Source organism: Patagioenas fasciata, chromosome 5 (genome assembly GCF_037038585.1).
Source record: "Patagioenas fasciata isolate bPatFas1 chromosome 5, bPatFas1.hap1, whole genome shotgun sequence".
Classification (NCBI taxonomy): Eukaryota; Metazoa; Chordata; class Aves; order Columbiformes; family Columbidae; genus Patagioenas; species Patagioenas fasciata.
Window position 1 is genome coordinate 60,825,051 of NC_092524.1, and position 20,646 is coordinate 60,845,696.

Consider the following 20,646-nt stretch of genomic DNA (forward strand, 5'->3'; position numbering starts at 1 on the left):
CTTTATTTTTCTGCTTCTTTCAGAGCATTATATGCTTTAAGAACACCTGTGTGTAACATACACTGAGTTACAATGAGTAGCCAAGATGGCCGGAATCTGATAGAATTATGCATCCAGTTAAAAAAGTTCTGTTTTTTTGGAAGGAGTGTCCATCTTAAAGTGTTCTGTAGTAGCAACACAGAGTAGTTGGACGTGTGGCTTTATATGAAAAATTTAGACGACCCACAGCTGCACTGGTGATAACCGAAGTATTGTTCATTAGTCAAATATATAATTATCTTATATTTTCATGCATGTCACCATACTTGATTGATATGGACACAAAGAAAGCTGTGAAATCAGATTAAGTTCTTCCATCACTGTATGTAACTGTTGCTTGTGTCTACACAGAAGAATATGAGGGAAATCTTACTAGGAGCAGAAGAAACAAGTTTAACAATTTTTGTGTTTATGTTTTCACGTTCTTTTCCAGGAAGAGCTTGAATGGGGTCGATCAAATGGTATTCATATCAAGAAACTCAGAGAGGTAAGATGAAATAATCATTTTCATAAGCGGAATGACCTAACTTTCCTTATTTTCTACAAATGTTAAAATCTTGTACATGCCTTCTGTATTATGTATCTATCAAATCTTTTCTTTAAATGAACTGTAAATTTTTAGGTTTTGTTTCTTTGGGGGAGAAGAGATGGTACTGTTTGGAGTTGTCAGAGAATATCAGGACTCCAGGTACAATTTAAGACAGATGAGGCAGAAGCTTTGTTAGCTATGGTCATAGTGAGCAAATGTTTGGGCAGCATTTCCCCCGATCGTCTGTTTTCTCTCAAGAGGTTGCAGAGACACCATTTATGTACTTTTCAAAGAAAGGAAAGAGGTGGGGAAAATAATTATAATGTTAAAAAAGCCCTGTGTGCATTCTAGTGAAGAGTGGACTTCAGATAATCATTTATATGTCAATATGGCCAAACAGAATAGAATCATTTCAATTGGAAGAGACTCTCAGGGTCACTGAGTTCAAGCATAAGCTAACCTAAGTCTGGCACTAAACCCTGTCCCTAAGAACCTTGTCTGAATGCTTTTTTAAGCACCTCCAGGAATGGTGACTCCACCACTTCCCTGGGCAGCCTGTTCCAATGCCTGACAGCCCTTTCCAGGAAGAATTTATTCTAATATCCAATCTGAACCTCCCCTGGCGCAGCTTGAGGCCATTTCCTCTTGTCCTGTCACTTGCTACTTGGGAGAAGAGACCAACACCCTCTATGCTACCGTACCTGGGAGGGATGGACTATTTAAGTTGCTTGTTAATTGCCATAATTGACAATATGGAGAGATGGTGGAGCCCCTAGGAGTGACACATCCAGTATGGTCTTAGCTCAGAAGTTGGGGTTAGAAACAGTCGCGAACTGCTAGCTTATAGACAAAAGGAGTTTTTCTTTTGTTAGAATAAACATCTTAGCCTGACCTCTCATATCTTACATATTACTAATTTTCCATCCTACAAAGTGGTGTAAAATTATTAGCCGTTAAACATATTTTTAACATTTTTTTTAAGAGACCTCTAGTATTATTTGCTAATTCTGTAGGTCTCTGAGATACACTGAAAATTTGTGGGGCTTTGTTGCTAATATTACCACAGCAATTAATGAAAACTATATCAATAAAGAGCTTCAAGCTCGATGTGATATGTTGAGACAGAAAATAAGTAAAACTTGTGAACAACTCTGATGTGGCATGAGCAATGTAGGGCCTGTGTTCAAAAAGCACAGGGAAAAACAACAACAACAAAAACTTTTCATAGTAAGCAACCATCTGGATAAGAAACACCACTAGTCTTTTAGCTTGTATATCTGATAACAAGGAAAAAGGATGACAAAAAAGGAAATTGTGTAAAATTGGAGAGCTGAAGGGTCAGTTTTCTGTGACAGCCTCCTGGATAGTTGGTATTCTCTTGGCTCAATGTCAGATAATTCAAGAGGTTGTGCATGATGTAATAGTTTGGGAGTTTAAAATGGACAACTACACTAACACCTGTTGAGAAGATTTGGGGTATTTTGTCTGCCACACTTTCAGATACTAATTCTATAATACTGTAGGGAAGTAGATTTGCAGAACTGAGGTGACTACACAGACTGATTATGGTAGCTGTTCTATGAGGAAAATAACAGGAGCTTCTAACAGCAGCAGAAAGGAGAACCTAGATGTGAAGCAGCTGAGTGGACTGTGCTTTTCTACATTTGGTCCAAAATCAGCTGGGACAATGAAGGCATTCACTGTGTGGTCAGAGGACCAGTGGCTGCTTATGGAAGCTTCTTGGAAATGCATAGGACTGAAAGCTTCAGAGAGCATGTTTTGCTGTAGGGCAGAATTTGATCTCACTTAAAGTCATTGCAGTTGTCTGCTGAACTGAGGGTACAGCGCATCTGCTCACTGCTACAGATAGTGCAGAAGTCCAGCTTGGTGTTAGTGTGGTTTTTTAACCTTTTAAGATGTAAACCCAAAATTATTTAAATGCAGAATCAGTATACCATCTTGTAAAAGGTTATCTAGTTTTTTCTTTGTTTGTTCTATATGATATATGCACAAGATGCTTTGTAAATACAAAATTCTATTTTATCAAGAGATATCAAGAAGACTGCTTGTGTCACAGTATTGAAATAGTTTTCTGAGGCAGAGATGCTCAACACTGTGTTAAGTGAAGTGCACACTAGTGTCAGCTAAAAAGGAAAGGGAGTTTGCCCACTTCAGAGTTTTACTAACAGATTTTATTTTAATTTGTGGATGGGTTTGATCTGTTTAATATGAAACTTTGAGTTCAAATTTCAGGTGGCAGAGTTATTTTACGACTTGAAGGAGCGAGTCAGAGCATTTAACATGTATGTTAATGATCAACCATGTGCTCTGAGTCAGGAAAGTGTCTACAAACAACGCTTCATTTTGCAGGTAATGCTTTATTGACTCTTCAGGGGAGAGCCATTCTTTACAAAATTTATGACTGGATTTTTATAGACTAGTATTTATGAACTAGGATCACACCTGTGTTTCAAAACTCTCTGCAAATGGAGATTGCAGCTGAAAAAATAACAATTTGTTTTGACAACTTAGAAGGACAACTAATGTTCCTTTTAATGGTTCAGAATTCACATGAAGTTGGTCCTCTGGCTGTCCCTTCATTTCTGACAGCTCATCAAAATAAAACCAAGTCATACTGAGATGAATTAAATTGCATATCTAGACTAATCTTTGTTAAGGTCATAAATATACTCTAAAGAAGGATAGTTTGTGTTGGACGGCCAAGAACTAACAGTTTTGAAAATGATGTTTTCTCTTGTTTTGAGTAGTCTAGTTGAACCACCACTGGCTTGGTTAGTTATTGGGGTGGGGGAGGAAATTAGATGTCTTTCACCTATTGTAACTTTGTCAAATTTCTATTTAAATTTCTTGTCTTATTTGGACTGATCAGTAGTGGTTTTCTTTTCACAGACCTATATGTTTGTTTCAGTGGCAACTGGCTTTACTGTATAAGCAGTGAACTTTTCAGAGCTGAATTGTTAAATACTGTAAGAGGTAACATGAAAACTGAAGGAGATTCATGTAGCTGTTTTATGCGAATTTAATTAAAATTGAGACTCTTGTTCAAATCAAGGATAACAATTATAGTTTTCATAGAGCAAGTCTGCATACAAAAATATTGAAATGTTGTAAAATTATTCCAAAGTTGAACTCTTTTTATAAAAAGTATATTTTTAATATTTTGTATGAATTAATGTTTTGTCCAAGATTAGACTAATTCCTGGAAAGAGACAGGAAAAAATATTCACATGAAGATCTATCGGCATCTCCTTATGTTGGTAGTGTTTCTCTTTTCAAGAAATTGAGTATCAATCTGCAGTGTTTTACAAAATATTTTATTGATTTCAGGTTGTAATAGCTGGTGCTTTCTATCCAAACTACTTTACTTTTGGCAAATGTGATGAAGTAGTTGCTGTGAGAGACCTTGATGGCAAAGATCCAAAAACCACTGTACTGGTATGTTAAAAAGGCAAATGAAAATAAAGAATCAAGTAATAAAAATACGTACTGTTGGGTGCTATTTTCAAGTTTGTTTGGTTTTGGTTTTGTTTTTTTTCTGTCATAGGCAAGGACAGAGAAGGTCATCCCTGATTCTCACTTGATAAGTTCTCACCCATCTCTCTTTCTCCCAATATAGTAAACATTGTGTGGGTGGGCAGTTTAAGAATTTCTACTGAGAATTGCTTCTGTGCATTTGATTGCTGGTCTTGTACAGGCAGACAATTTTCATAAAACGGATAAAAGATTTGAAAAATAGAACAGGACTATCCAGGGTACCTTTTAGTGAGTGTTTATGAAATGTGTTGTTGCAACTTTAATGTTACTCTTTTGTAATCTCCTACTTGGTAGTGCATGGCATACCTGCTTATTGCTTTAAGAGTACTCAGATATTGCACTCTGCTTTCCTTTTATCTTTTAGAAATATTTTTATCTGATAAAATAAGTGCAAGTCTGAAATGGCCGTGTTGATTCTGCAAAATAGTACACAGTTTAGACAGGTGCCTGCACTAGGTATAACATCGTAAAATAACCCTGACCTGTGCTTAAAGAAAACAAACCTACAAACCAGGGAGCCTTGGAGAACAGACTTGTGTTGTCACAAGAGAAAATAGATTAAGTGGGAGAGAAACTCATAAAAGCTTACTGCTGAGGAATTGTTTCATGCTTTACTGCTTACCCAAGAAGGAAGGCTCGTTCTATACTGTAGCAGATGCTGGCATGGCAAAACATGTGCACAAACACATTTGTGTATGGTTTTGAAAGTTTTCAACATTGCTTCAGGATATTGAAGAAAAAAAATGCCCTGTTGAACAGACTAGACCCAGTCTTGTGGAATAAAGACAAGATTAGTCTTGCCACAGCAACATTGATTAAGGTTAAACTCTTAGATCTAAGGAGCTATTTACTTTTAGTGTATTTAACTTTTTATCTGCTCGTATATCAACTGCTTGTTATCTTGAAGAAGGAAGAAGTAGCTGCTGTTTTCATCATTGTAAATGATCTTTCTGGGCACAAGTCCTCCAAGTTCCTCAAGCTCTTAATTTGAGAGATTTATCTTATAGCCATATGATGCTCCTAATGGTGTGTACCAAAGATATAAAAGGCAATAATTCCTCCCAGTTTCTGGTCTTGCTAAATCATCTTGTCTTGAGGCAGTTTCTGCAGTTGGACCTAGGCTGTGTTTTTGTCCAGCAGCTGACCTTAGTACTGTAACTTCAAGGCATATGAAGATTTTCTAAAAATAATCTATTCTTCACTGTCTAAGGTTGTAACAACCAAAGAGAATAGACAGTTGTATAGCTGCTGAAGAACAGTTTAAAGTCCAGAAGTTTGAACTTGCTAGTTAGGAGTTCTGTGATTCTGTATTAAAGCAAGGTCCCCTATGAGAGATGATTGGGTAAGAATGAGATGGAGAAATGGCTATCTGGCTAAAATGGCATGTGAATAGTTGTGAAACTGCAGCCTCAAACTGATATAGATTAGTGCTGCTGGGGGTCCCGCTTTGTTTGTGACTGCACGTTCCCTTTGATGTTGGAACTTGCCTGCCTCCTGAGCCAGACAGCTGCTCAAAGTAGGAGAAAGTAATTCTGTTGCTTTGCAGTTAGTTTTCAAGCTAGTTTAGCTCACAGAATTGTTGAAATGCATGACGCTTTCTTGTTGCCTTGGTCATACATGATAAAGTCATAATCCATTATAGCTAGCTATTTATGATCTATGGAATCCACTATACTTAATGTTGTGCAACCCAGTCTACTTAACTGGAATGTTATTCTTAACAGAATGCCTTTGAAAAGGTCTTGCACCTCCAGTAACTTCAGCAATTTGTACTGGTTTCAAGGTTAAAAGTCAAGAAGAATAACAAAATCACTTAATTCAATTTGGAAGAGACCTCATGAAGTCATCTAGACTGATGACAAGGTCAAAGCAGGATTAGTGAATTCAAACCATGTTGCTTAGGCCTTTGTCCACTTGGGTTTGGAAAAGCTCTGAGGATGGAGATTGTGCAGCTTCCCATGGGATCCCACCTACCAGTTCCCTGAATAAACCAAACTGTGCTGTCTTGGACTTCAGGATGTGTATTCTACTGCTTGTCTTTCTCTTTCTCCTTAGGATCTTGAGCTCCTCTCTTTCCTGGTTGCTCTGGCCCAGGCTGCTGTGATTATCACTTCACTAACAGGTTCTGCATTGTTCACTAATAGATCCAGAGGAGCCCTGTTCAGCTCATGACTGGGTTAAGAAGTTACTTGCAACACCCTTCAGAAATCTGGGAGCTTGTGTCCAGACCTTGTAGCAGGTTATCAGGGAGCTCATTGCCTCCCTCTAAGTTACAGGGTCTGTGGTCTGGAAACTTCCGCACGTTGGCTAAAGATTGTCGGCTTCATCCTGACTGATGCTCTGTTACAAACTTCAGTGTTACCCTTACTGACCTCTTGTCCTGACCCAGAAGAGCTGGGTTGTACCATTGCCTGCTCCACGTAGGAGCAAGTTATATTTGACCTACTCCTTGACACAGGGCAGACCAGCAGGTTGCTCTTTGTCATTCCTAAGCAGCACGTATCCTTCTGTAAGTGCTCTCCAGTTGTGCAAGCTGTCCCACCATACCTCAGGAACTCAATACATGGAAGTTCTGCCAGAACATGTAGCTCCTCCTGTTTCCCAGGCTATGCACGCTGCCCAGTTCCCAGTGGTGGACATGCAGGTGTAGGAGTTCATTGCTTTTCTGTTACAAGGAAAAAGAGGGACACCAGACAGCTTCTAGGAAAAAAAAAATCAAAGAAATACATATAATTGCAAATGAAGCTGCCATTCCAGTGTTCTGTCACCCTCAACTGGGAAAAAGTTTCTTCTCATGTTTAAGTGGAACCTCCTGTGTTCCAGTTTGTACCCATTGCCCCACGTCTTATTGTTGATCATCACCGAGAAGAGCCTGGCTCCATCCTTCTGACACTCACCCTTTACATATTTATAAACATGAATGAGGTCACCCTCAGTCTCCTCCAAGATAAAGAGACCCAGCTCCCTCAGCCTTTCCTCACACGGGAGATGCTCCACTCCCTTAATCATCTTTGTCACCCTGTGCTGGACTCTCTCCAGCAGTTCCCTGTCCTTCTTGAACTGAGGGGCCCAGAACTGGACCAGGCTGCCCAGGGGAGTTGTGGTTTCCTTCTCTGGAGACATTCAAAACCCGCCTGGACACATTCCTGTGTAACCTCATCTGGGTGTTCCTACTCTGGCAGGGGGATTGGACTGGATGATCTTTCAAGGTCCCTTCCAATCCCTGACATTCTGTGATTGATAGTTAGAAAACATTTATCTACTGGTTTTGAAGTAGTAGGACAGCATTAGGAGTGAAACTCTGATTTTCACTGGTTTTTTTTTTGAGATTTTTGAATTCAATGTACTATATAACATTTTTGGAATTTGGGGGTTAGATTGTATGTCACTATTGCAGTGCAAGTGAAGGATGAAGGCAACTATTTAGGTGAACTTAATACATTGAAATGACTTAATGTACCTAAATTTAAACTTCTTTTTCTTAACAGCTGAAGAATATTCCTCCTTATGGATATCTATACCATAAACAGTTGCAGTCACTGTTTAGACAGTGTGGGCAGGTAAAATCTATTACCTATGATGGATCAAAGTAAGTATAAAATACTTCAGGTATCCTGCCTTTCTTATATTCTCAGTTATTAATCTCGTAATCAGTTTCTTTATCAATGGTGCACTGACAAAAGGAGTTTCTTTCTTCTCATCTCCTTAGAGTCAGTAATTTATTTTTAAAATATTGGCTAGAGTAAGAAGGGTGGGTTTGAAGTTTGATATACATTGGTTGGAATAACATCAGATGATGTTAGAGACTGCCTTCTGCTTTGTTTCTTCTGTTGTGTAACACTGGATCTTAATTGCAGCCGATCCGTCTGTATTTATTTCTAAGCTGTATACTGAATTCCGCTTATTTGTACAGTCAGATGGCTTTGCACAAAGTGCATGTGACTGGCTGTTTTGGCTCATCTTGTGGCTAACTTTGGACTGCAGCTGCCCGAAGTTGAATTTGTGTAGCGCCTTTTCCAATTTTTAACTCTTATTCACATATGTTTTCACATCCTTTCTATTTGTGTTAAACACACTCAGTAAATTGGGCATGTGCTTCTGAGAAAGTTTCCTTATAACCATCACCATAATTGAAGTTTTAAGGTGCATATGAGCAGTAGGCAAAGCTTGTGGGGAACCTACATTTACTGTTTGCTGCCCTGTTAAGATAAAGACAGGGAGAAGAAATGGCTCTTCTGGGTTTTTGTGGGGTTTTGATTCCTCATCAGGTATCTATTGCAACTTTATTTGGTGGATTTTTGAATAGGGCTTTTGTGGAGTTCTCCCGTAACCCAGTGGAGGGCTTTAAGATTCTTCCTGCAGTGTATCTGTCAGTCAAGATGGCACAGCTGAAAATTCCTCTTGAGCTGAATGTTCATTATCCAGAAGATATTGAAAGGCAATTGCCAGATGTGAGAGCTGTGAAATCTCTAAGGTAATTGTGCTGCATACAGAAAATGGGTTTCTTTGCAGTGTAAAGTTGAAGTGAGGTTTGTAGGATCCAGTGAGAATTTCCTTGGGAAGTGTCACCAGGGAAGACATTAGGTTCAAAAAACAGATGTGTAAATTTTGGGTAAGCGGAACGTTTTTGCAGGGGTAGAAATAACATGATTGTCTAAAATATGTCTTCATATTTAAAGGTGTTTTACTGTTTAAGAGAACTCCAAATAAGTACTGTCCTTTTTTAAGGTTCTGATAATTTGCCTTTGGCATATGGAAATATGGTTGTACACAGTAATTTTTGTTTATGCTAGAGACAATGTGGGCCTTGCTAGAACCAAAATAAATGAGTGGCATTTGGGGACATTAAAGAAAGGGAGAGAGGAGGAGTAGAACAGAAATTGGGGGGCATAATAGAAACTGCTGATGAGGAAGGCAGCATAGTGAGTCTCTTTAGTCCATACCTGCTTTTGCCAGAAAAATCTGGCAGGCGGGTTTCCTTGTTTTATATGGTGTCTGTGATTCTCAGCTTCAGGTCATACAAACAGTTTGCTAAAATGGTAATCTACCTAGATTCTGATTGGTCTGCAGCTATTTTAATGTTTCAAAATAAGAAATCTAAAATAGGAAGGCAGGAATAAACTGGAAATTTTAAAGCATGGGAGAATATTTCCCTTCCAGTTGATTGTACTTAGTTTTTAATAAAACACTTTAGCAGTTTCACTGTGCTCAAAACAACACTTAAAATTTTAGTGAAAATTAGTTCTTGAGGGACTAAAGAAGTAGTTTTCTAGGCTGGAAGACTAATTTTAGAGTCTTTAGCTTTTGTCAAGTAAAAGGAATATTATATATTAAGTATATGTATATGCTAGATATATATGCTGAATTTGTCTTTCCACTGTAGTGTAGTTAAGTCTTATTTTTTTATTTCAATAAATTAGGAGGCATGCCACAGCAAAAAGCCTCACTACTTAATCTTTATTCTGTGATTTTCTAATAAATTGATGGCACAGTTGCTTCTTCATGTATATCTTCCTGTGTTTGCTCATAATGAAATTCAGACAGTTTCTCTCTAATATTTTGCTTCTGTGTGGTCATTTTACATTCTATTGAATTTATATATTTATAAGTGAAAGTTATTAAGTACATAAAAGTGCCCTAGGGACACCCTGGGAAGCAAATTAAAGCAAAAAAATTGAACTCTTGAGTTGTAATTTACAAGTATTTAGCATCTTTATTCCGTAAACGTTTTAGAGTAAATGTGGATTGTCAGAAACAGACAGTGGAGCCTGTGGAAATCTCATTTGGTGCTTTACAGAAGTCAGAGATGATCCCAAACCGTCATCTGTGCATCAAGATTACAGAGGTAGGAATGCTGCACATCTGAAGTAGGTTGTATCTAATAATTGGTACCTGGATAATTTGCAGAGATTAATATCTGACAAGCTTAAATGAAAAGAATGGGCACTAATAATATTTTTAGCACAGAGATATCCATAAGAGTTATGGAGAGTATTCTTGGTGTGATTTTTAGTAGTTCTTTGCTAACGTTACTTGCATTTCGGAAATAAATTTCAAACATTGGGATTTATTTGCACTTGACAAAATGTGAGATTCGGTGGCAGTAAATGTTAGCTGGAGGTAGGCATAAATGTAAAGACAACTATAGCTGTATGTGTCTGTCTAATCTACTCTATATCTTATATTTCCTGTATGTAAATTTGGTTTAGAAAATGGAAGCAGTCTTTTCTTAATTTTCTGTATTTTAGTAATGCTTACATTGGGGTCTATTTAGATGAAAAATACTGCAGTTGCACAGCAGATAAACATTTAAAAAATTACGAGAACGTTTCTATGTTTGTGTCAGTAATAGGAATACTTTCATGGATTTTGCTCAATTGTGTTCTGTATTTGATGTAGAAGAATAAAATCTTATGAAACCTGATATTTTCTGCTTTTTATACTTTCAGATAGTGGAAGTTGGACACTTCTGGGGTTACAGGATAGATGAAAAAAACAGGACTGTACTCCAGGCCCTAACTGCTGAAATTAACTACCAGAACCTGATGGATTTGTCAGTGTCTCCACATCCAGATTTGGTTTGTCTGGCACCATTCAGTCAGCTGGGAAACAGAGGATACTGTAGAGCTCGTATTCTGTGTGTTTGTGGAGATTTTGCTGAGGTACAGTAATACATTATGTCATATTGAATTGGTAGGATGTAATTGAGTTAACAATCTTGGAGCTATGCTTTATTTTATACAGAGCGCTGTGTTCATAATAATTATAACTATTCCCATAAAGAAATCTGTAGAACTAGAACTAAAATCAAACCTTAATAGAATGTTGCCAGAATAGATTAATTAGGTTCTTTTCCAGAACACAGGAGCATTTTTAGTATTAAATTGAGAGGCTGTTGTTGATACAGTTAAAGTGTCTTGTGTGCTGAAGCAGAGTGAAGCAAAATAAAGACTAAAACCTCCAGTAGCTTTGAGAACGTGGTAGGGAATGCCTAGGTCAGAACCTAATGCTGTATTGCTGGCAGCAAACCCATCACTTCCTCTTCATAAATATACTGAGATCCATCTGAAAAGATTCTTGCCCCCACTGTATTGGCAGTTTTCAGTCATTCATGGCCAATTCATCTAAGCTTGTTGTTATGCCAGTGTTTCTTCCCCTGATTTACATATATTTTCCTCCTCTTTTCTCTCCCCTCCAGTTTCTTGTCTATCTTTTACTTCCTGGACTTTGTTTTGCTAATTGAAGCAAGCTGCACTCTTTCCCTTCTCACACAGTGCATTGACTCTTGTTCACCTGGTCTCTCTCTCAGTCTTCTGGTTTGTTTTGACCTCGCATTATGCATGCTGCTGTACTTAGCGTTCTGCCTCTGCTTGTGCAACCATGCCAGTATTCCTCTTCCAACAGTGTTTCTCCCCTGCATTTGAAAATACGATGTGTGGTACATGCCACATTTGCCTTTTTGTAGCTTTTTTCCATGGGCCACCTCCTGGCATCTTATACTCAGTTCTGTCTCCTTGGTAATTTCCAGCTAATTAGAATTTATAAAAACAGTGTGTTTATAGCAGAAAATGTTAAAAATTCCAGAGGATATGATCTTTTACTTCATACTATTTGTTTTTTCACTATTCCTGTTGAGTTCTGAGGTCTATTGGGTGTGATCTCTTTTGTATCAGTGTTTACGTTCTTAAGTTACACATCATCAGCAAATTCATCAGAACATTTTGGCTTTTTGTTCTAAGATCAGTAATTGAAATTAGTGCCACAGTTCAAGATTGGTTTTCATTTTTCAGTCCAATACTTTTCAGCAGTTAAGGACAGATTTTTGTGTGTGAGATTGACGATTGACCTTTGCACAGCCCATTCCTCCTTTGAATTTCTTGGTTTCTTAACATAACTGGGTGTTACCACTCTAACGTTAATACTGAACATTGTCGTCTGTTTAAAGTCACAGAAAACTAGTGAATAACAATGCTAATCTCATCGCTTTCTCTTTTGCATTTATTAACAGTCACCTGACCCGTGTTAGGCCTTTGCTTATGTAAAAGCAATTATCAGGTAGTATCACTCACTGTTAAAAAGCAAGGTTATACAGATTTAATTGTGGGGAGAGAATTAGAGCCTTTCAGAATAATTTACCTTTTCCAGATTTAGCAGGTTATTTGCATTACCAGTGAATGTTTAAGCTAAGGGGTCAAATAATACATGATAAAATTTGACATGTAATTTTTGACATGACTTCATTTGCATGTTTTCCAGATTCTGAATTTGCTTCCATTTCACTTGATAAGATTTTGTTGTGCTGTAATTATTAAACTTAACTTGTTGCTTTCCTTGCCACTAAAAGTAGCACTTTCAATGTTAAGGAATATTTGCAAATGCTCTTGATTCTTTTTCCAGGTATTTTTTGTGGATTATGGCAATAGATCAAAAGTGCCTTTAAACAGATTAAAAGAGATTCCAAGCTGTCTTCGAGAGCTTCCTTTCCAGGTAGGGGTGATGGTATTTGCCATTGCTTAATATTTTCATGTCTGGTCTGATAAAGAGAAGATTATTTCCAATCATAATGCCTTTCAGAATAATAAAGAAGTACCATCTCTTTTACTAGTAGGAGCACGTACAAATCACCTTCAGTAGCAGGTGGATAAATGTTTTCCACAGGTGTGTTTGCACAGAGTAGTAATTCCTGTGTGTGACTGGATTGCATTGTATTTAATTCTAGGGAAATGTTATCCAGCCTTTTGTTTTCAGGGGCATTTTCTAGAGAGGGGGACATAAAGAAAAAAGCCTGAACTTGCTGCCTGACTGGATGTAAAAAACATTGTCTGTATTTCTGGGGGTTTTTTTAATTTTAACTGAATATTTGAACTGATCCTGTTTCTGTGGGAACAACGTAGTGGGATCTGTCTCCCACCTGTAATCACAGGAACAGCAGAAGATGAAATGGCTCTGACAGCTGCCTTGTGCCATGCTTTGCTTTTGGTTATTGGTTTATTTGCTGTCCATCAGTTCTGTGAGAAATAGAACTTCTCTCTAGAAGGAGAATGTTGTTCCGGTTCCTCTATTGCCCGCTAATACGCAAAGCTCAGAAGTAACAAGCTGAGCAGCAGATCAGCTTTGCTTTAGTCTAAAGAACCTCTGAGCAAATGTCATAGGTTTATACAGCCTAGGAAACAGCCCAGAGAGGAGAAGCTATTAAGGACTAGCTTAATCTGTTACTCTGCTTAAACCTGGCTGCTCCTGCTCCAGGTAAGAGGCAGCAGCGTATCCCTCCTTGTCTGCATGGAACAAGTCTACAGAAACAAGTATCTTGTGTACAGTTACTCTGCAGCGTATTTTTGCTCCATCAAAACTCCTACTCTGCTACACCATTAGTTACATGACAAATGTGTAGGAGATACCAGATTTGAATCTCACAAAGCTGGAAATCCGTGGTTTCACTTTGTGCTGCTTTGCTGTTCTTTGAACTCCCGGCTTTAGTTGGATCTTTTCAGACAGAAGTCTCTTGATAATTAAATAGTGATCTGTAACACAAAGCTGAGGGACTTTATAGCTAATTTTTACAGAAGACTAATTCTCTTGAGCTATATTTACAACCAAAATAACTGGAGCCTTCAAGTGATATTTGGCTTTTCAGTCCTCATTCAGATATTTTCCAGCTAATTGAAACAGGTGTATCACACTAATTCTGTTCTCTGAAGCATTTGATGATGAAAATGAGAAGTATGGTTTTATTTTATTTATCTCTTCTTTGTATTAGGTCTTGACTGGTTTAATTTTGTTTGGCTTTCTTTAATTCTACTCTTTTTTAAAATAAAGTATAAATTTTGGCAAGAAGCATCCTTTTTTTTTTTCTCTTATCTTCAGATGTACTAGAGGGAAATGTATTTCCACTTGAGGCCTAATCTTTTAATGGCCAATTTTAATGACCAGCTAGAAAAAAAAATAGGGTTTTTGTTGTAAATTTGTTGTAAAGTCATTCAAAGATGTAATTACAGACTGTGATTGTGGAAGGAGATTAAATGAAAACTTGCCGAGTTTTCTGTTACCTTAGTTGAGAAGAAATGTGCATTGTAAAGTTTTTTCCAGAGAAGACATCTTCGCACTCACTAATACTTTCATGTGGATGGTGAATTAATACCCAGTTATCTTTTATTTATGCTCTGTTTCTCAGATTCCTTAGCATTTATGTACAATATTGAAGTGATATGAGATGTAGTGTGTAGCTGCGTTGCCAATGACGGAAAAGGAATTATGCCAGTAGCTTCACAGCCGTCCTAGGAATGAACATATGCCACTGCAATAATTATGAAGCCATTTATAGTTATTAATTCAAACAGTTTGAGAATATGAAAGAATTTGTGCTGATTCTGTACTCAAGCAAGCGCTGTTTTCAATGTTTTTGCTTTAGGCTTTAGAATTCAAAATACACAAGATGCGTCCATCTGCAAAATCCTTTGTGTGTGGGGAGGGGTGGAGTTACAGTGCCAGCCAGAGATTTGCCTCACTAGTCAATGGCTACTCTCTTCTCGTGGAGGTGTATTCAGTGGTGCACAGTGTTCTGTACGTGGATGTCTTCCGTTACTCAAGGTGCAATGAGCTTGTGAATATTCGCAATGTGCTTATTGAAGAATGTTTCGCTGAACCGGCGGAAGAATCGTACGAATCAAAAGTATGTATTGAGGCAGCTGCTTCTGCTTTTCGTACACCGATTTATTTCAGCTCAGGCTGTCTGAAGTCCTGAGAAGTTGAGCTGAAGTCTTGACTAATGCCATGGGAATTAGGCAAGATTAATATTTGAATGGGACAGTGTGTTTTTATGTGTGCATAATTCATATTTAGCTGGTGGCCAAAAGCATTGCTGCTTTGAGACACCTTTGAAAGAGCTGTTTCCCAGGAGAAAATGGCATCAGTTGAACTGCTCCACTGTTTTCTGAAATTTTGAAAAAATGCAACTGTTTCATAGCTTTAACTGTCTTCCATTTTAACGTTTCATATAATCTGAAAGGTGATAGGAACACAGTTTTTTGTATTTGTATGTGAGTATCCATGTTCTTTGCATATCACCTTTTTTGTAAAATTTTTGAAAAACATAGGTGTGTCATGATTTTAACACTTTTCCATTATTATGTAGCAAAGCCATGATTTCCTCGAGGCATTTTTTGATCAAGTACAGGAAGGAGGGAAAATGCCTGTACCTTCAAAAGAGGAAGAAAAGCATCTCATTGAAAGATTATTAAACTTGTTTTCTGACAATAAATCTGGTGCACCAACCCATAAGGTAACTTGAGTGGTGATTTTAGTATGTCATTATACGACCCTACTTTGTTAGAATCGAGATGATAACTAGAAGTACTTTTAATAACCAAACCATACTTGATGCCTTTCATAGTTCAGTCTGCCTTGTGCTGGTAGAAAGCCGTAATGTGACTACCATGGCAGATGAGTCTATTTTAACAAAGTTTTAAGTATAGCCAAAGAGCTGAGTGAACTGACTCTTATAACACATTCTAAGGCAGCACTTTAAACCTCTACAGAACAAAGATAAAATTGAAAAACCAAACAACCGAGCACAATGTTTCCACATGTGATAATCTTCATTATATAAGCTACTGCAAGATTATGACCATATTAAAGCATTTTCCTCAGCTAGCGATAGGTAAGCAGCTAGAATAGGTGATGCAGCAAACACTCCAGTAATTGATAATCATGAAACAGTGTTATTCTTACGTATTTTGAAATATCTAGTCACTGGTAAGATAGAATAAAACATGAAATGCGTGTCCTGTTCTGCATTCTGATTACAAATTAAGCATCGTATGTCTTACAATTCTTTTCCTGTTTCAAACCTGACAGAATTTCAGGCTTTCAAGTGCCTAATCATGTGCAGTTTACCCACAGGAGTAATCCTGTTTAACTGCTCACTTTGATAAAGTGAGGCATTTTCAAGATTAAAGACCTGCTCATGTAAACAAAAATGATCTGATGTTGTTAGGTGCTCTGTGAAGTCTGAACTCGTGTTTTTTAAGACAGACAGAAGTTGTCAGTCCCCAGCACCTATGAAAATACATTTTTGTTTAGGTGCCTCAACAAACAAAGTTTTTTTAGGTGGTGAAAAGAAAATGCTGTTTATCAATTTATCAGTTCAGTGTTGCTCAACTTATTTTTGTTTATAAAGGATTTTGGTTTGAAGAGACCCAGGTGCTGGCTAACTAGAATATCATTTGTTCTCTCCCTTTTCAAAGGTAACAGTTTGTGGCCCATTCAGTCCTTATGAGGTTAAATGCTACAGTATAACCAGAGCGTCCCAGTTCAGGTATGAGACTTTTACTGTGACATATAGGCACGTTCTCAGCTCTTATTTTCATTAAATAGGCAAAAGCCATCCTAGTTACTCTTACAGATTTTTACAGAATTTTTATTCATTGAAAAGACTGAAGTAATCAGGCCTGAATTACATTAATATGTACGCTATTTCTATGTAAAATTTTAAGAATAGTTTTATTAGAGGTGTTGTGATGTCTTACGGAGAGACTATTTATTACCTATCATACATACACCTGCTAAATGGTATTCAGGTAATCTTGAGCCAATAACTGCTATGTATTGAGGTTGCATTGTGAATTGAAAATAGTCTTTTTTTACATGTTTGTATCGTTTTTGGTTTTTTTAATGTTGAAAATATTTCTTATTTCCTCCCCAGAAAAGTTTTCATAATAAAGGAAAGCATAAACTCTGTTGTTGTCCATGATGCTCCAGAAGATCCATTTCAGCAATTGCTGGTTGCTGCTTTTTTATCAGCAAATGCAAGTGGTAATGCTCAATAAAAATGTTTGGATAGTTGCTCTAGACTTTTGGTTTTCAGTGAATAGTTCTACAAGTAAATATCTCACTGTAGTTCTACGTTATGTCTTTTTGAGGTTTCATTTTCATTAGATACTCTTTAGTTTTTTGGGGTTTTTTTTGGCAACAGGATCTACTGTGATATTGGAGGAAACGTCTTTGATGCCTCCTATTCCTGGCCTGGTTGCACTGCTCAGTATGCTGTTCGCTCCTGCTATAGAACTCAGGTATTCATGTGTTTTAAGAAGTGGTGTGGGTTTTTTTTGTTGGTGGTGGTTTTTGGGGTTTGTTTTTTTTTTTTTTGAACCCTCACAAATCGGTGACTTTTTTTTTTTGCTGTGCTTTCAGCATTTAGATATTCTCTTCTTGTTCATGTGACTCTTGTATCTTTCATCAGTTTTAGTATAGTATGTAGCTAAGATAACTTACTTCATGTACTTATGAATTGGTGCCGCACGCTCTACCCTCATGATATTCATAGAATGGTATGGGTTGGAAGGGGCCTTAAAGATCCTCTAGTTCCAATCCCCTGCCATGGACAGGGACACCTTCCACTAGACCAGGTTGCCCAAAGCCCCATCCAGCCTGGCCTTGAACACTTCCAGGGATGGGGCATCCACAGCTTCTCTGGGCAGCCTGTGCCAGTGCCCCACCACACTCATGGGGAAGAATGTCTTCCTTACAGCTAACCTTGTCCCATCACTACACGCCCTTGTAAAAAGTCTCTCTCCAGCTTTCAGTATATCGACAAGGCAATAAATACAGTTCCTGACAATTGTGCTGGAAGCCAAGGAAGGTGAACTGTAGAACTGTCAAGTTTTAAATCTATGTGAGGAGAGGAACTCGTGTGATTCTTCTGACAGCTGAGTTCTGGCAGTTGCATTACTATGGTGTTTTGTTTAAATTCTTCTATCTGTGAACTGTCATTTCAGCATAGTGAAGCTGGCTTTCCTTAGTTAAAGTTTCATTTTGCAAATGTATTATTTTCTTTTTAAGTTCTGTGTTTTCATAACCAAAACTTTAGTTTTATTTCATCGCTATATTTTAAAAAACAGTATGACTAGGTGTGAATGCCTCTCAGGATTTTTAGCTTCATTGAAACACCTGTATATTGCTTCAGCTGGCTTAGTCAAATTAATTCATTTAAGTCTGTCTCTTCTCTTTCTCTAGGTGAGACTATTTTCTTTCTTTTTTCTTATAGGGTTGATAAATGTAGGAAGGATTTTACTGGTGTTCTGTGTGGTTTGGGTTGGAGTCAGACTTGTGGGGCTCCACTATTTCCAGAAAATGACATGGAGCTGACGTTTGATACGCATATTGGAGTCAAAGACATAACAGAGGTAAAACCTGCATAAGAATTTTCACTATAGTGGGAATTAAGCAGAATTCCATGCATCAGAGTTTAAGTCGTAGAATTAATATGAAAAACTTGTTTTAATCTGTGGCTTTGGAGTTTTTTTATGGTGTACTACCTGTTTATAACCTTGGATTCATATCAGAAAAATGTTACACCCTCTATACACAAAATATTATAGCACAATACATTGTACCCTTTTCAAAACAAAAGCATAGATTTCTCACTAATCAGATACCAATACTTGTTAGTTACGTTCTTAAGATTATTTTAGTTTATACTGATCAGCCCAGCATTACTGCTTTGTAGTCTTCAGCTCTGCTAAATCATCTGTGTCAAGCTAATTCTCCCAGAGCAGATCAACCAACCAAACAATAAAACCCCCAGTATTCCTCATTACAGCCTTTTTGCAACTCATAGGCAGGGATATGCCAGAGGAGGTGTGTCCATGTCCTCGGCTCTGCAGGACAGTGAGCTGGATTTGACATGTGCTTCAGACAGTGAAGGACGTCGCATGCCCCGATCAGTTCTGTGTACAGAGCAGGTCCGTCAGGTGGTGGCCAGTGGTATCTAGAGGATTTTTAAGGATGCAGTGAAAATGCTGGTGCAAATATCTGTGAGCTGTTGTTTTCTGAAGGCACTGGCGTGGCGTGTGTGATGTTTGTATTCGTGGCACCGTAGCCAGAATGGTACCACCACGCTGTTGTGCTTGTGAAAATTATGAACTGACCTTTAAAACTTTTAGGGAATAAATTGTGTCGAAAAAAGTTCAGGCAAGCGATAGCCTCTACATTTTATGGCATACCTGGATAACCTTGAAGACTGTGATATTAAGTGACCGAACGTTAATATAGGTGACCAGCAGAAATACATTTGGAGGAAGAAGTTCTTCTAAAGTTTCAGATGTTTTTGCTTATGTTAATAATATTCCAGTTGAAGTTCGGTGGTGTGGGTGCCACAGCCACCTTCATGTCAGTGTAAGACAGAACTAGTGCCTGTTTAGAGTGCTTTATATTCTCTCGCTGGTATTTTTACAGATAAACATCCTAAGGATAGCCATTAATAAGCTGCTTCGAGAATGTGCAGCGCATTCTGGAGAAGACAAAATGACACAGCTGCAGGAAAGCATTCGTCAGAAACTTCTATGGTAATAATGTTGTAGGAATAAGATCTCTTTCAGAGTCTCAGCAAAAACAAAATAAATGATTGCTTGAAGCATAGCTCAGATTAGGCTTTGGGGAAATAATATATGTTCTCATTTAATGATACATTTCATTTACTTTGTTTATTTATAAAGCAGCACACTCAACAACTTCAGACTTCTTGTGGAAGCACTGGTTCTGCAGGGAAGACAGATTGCTAAGGAGTCATAAAACCTAGACTGTAAAACCTGTTCTGCAGGATACTAGTTCTGATGTATCTTTGCTTTGTGCACCCTTGACATGACAAAGCTACTGAAGTCCTATGACACAGGGGTGCAGAAGGAGTTAGAATTCTTTCTCCTTATGTGTTAAGTTTGAATTGTGTGTGCTGCCTTTCCTCCCTCAACAGCCCTGTGTAGGATGGGTGTTGGCCAAGTTAACGGCTGGAGGTTGCAGGTTAATTTATTAATTGCAGTCAGGCCACCTGCCTTTTTTTCCAGCATATCTCCCTGCTTCTTGTAACTGAAACAGTGGTTCTGAAAAAGCTGTTGTGAGTCAGTGCAGCCAGTCTTGAGAATTTTTTCACTTTGTGGTGTGTGGGAAGTGTTCAGGGGAGTCATTTCAATGAGATATCCTGGTAACAGCTCCTTCTAATGTCTGACACTGCTGAGCATGCTGTGAAAAATCTTCCCTTGTTTGTAAATGTAGTGTGTGTTTTAGTGCTTCTGTATCATCAGGAGACTTTTCTCATCCTTACCTGGCTCCGTACTGAACAGATTTCAGAAAGAGCTCTGGCTCAGCTGTGAGTTCAGAGTTATGTTCTGTTCTCTAGTATTGGCCTCCTCTCTAGGAAACGTGACCTTTTTCACGAATAGAGCTTTCCTGAAGTAACTATGCCAAAGTCAGGCAGTTCCTCATCTGATAAAGATCAGAACCTTTCAAGCTCAGCTGTCCTTACCCTAGGTTATCAAAATTATTATCAGAGCAGCTGTTTATGCTGAGTGTTCAGGTGTTTCTTGTTTTTGAATGTACCTGCTCAGCTAACTTTTTTCCCCAGCTGTCAAAAAACTATTACAATGCTCACAGTTGAAAGCAAGTGCCCATATTTCTTATTCTAAAACTTGAAAGAAAATTCAGCGTGATGCATTTTATAATAAATTAACAAGTGCCAGGGGGAGTCAGCATTC

At 37.9% G+C, this 20,646-nt stretch overlaps 1 protein-coding gene across 3 annotated transcripts in view; it reads left to right on the forward strand.

Moving 5' to 3' along the window:
- Positions 1-20,646, forward strand: part of TDRD9 (tudor domain containing 9) — an 83,995-nt gene that overhangs the window by 59,523 nt on the left and 3,826 nt on the right. For all 3 annotated transcript variants that reach the window (XM_065838818.2, XM_065838819.2, XM_071809698.1), the window contains 15 exons: positions 473-526; positions 2,822-2,938; positions 3,917-4,024; positions 7,612-7,712; positions 8,430-8,597; positions 9,857-9,968; positions 10,573-10,785; positions 12,521-12,610; positions 14,532-14,792; positions 15,255-15,401; positions 16,366-16,436; positions 16,824-16,933; positions 17,094-17,190; positions 18,165-18,303; positions 19,355-19,464. In XM_065838818.2, the coding sequence (XP_065694890.1) occupies positions 473-526; positions 2,822-2,938; positions 3,917-4,024; positions 7,612-7,712; positions 8,430-8,597; positions 9,857-9,968; positions 10,573-10,785; positions 12,521-12,610; positions 14,532-14,792; positions 15,255-15,401; positions 16,366-16,436; positions 16,824-16,933; positions 17,094-17,190; positions 18,165-18,303; positions 19,355-19,464 (1,898 nt within the window). The remainder of the gene's footprint in view (positions 1-472; positions 527-2,821; positions 2,939-3,916; positions 4,025-7,611; positions 7,713-8,429; positions 8,598-9,856; positions 9,969-10,572; positions 10,786-12,520; positions 12,611-14,531; positions 14,793-15,254; positions 15,402-16,365; positions 16,437-16,823; positions 16,934-17,093; positions 17,191-18,164; positions 18,304-19,354; positions 19,465-20,646) is intronic.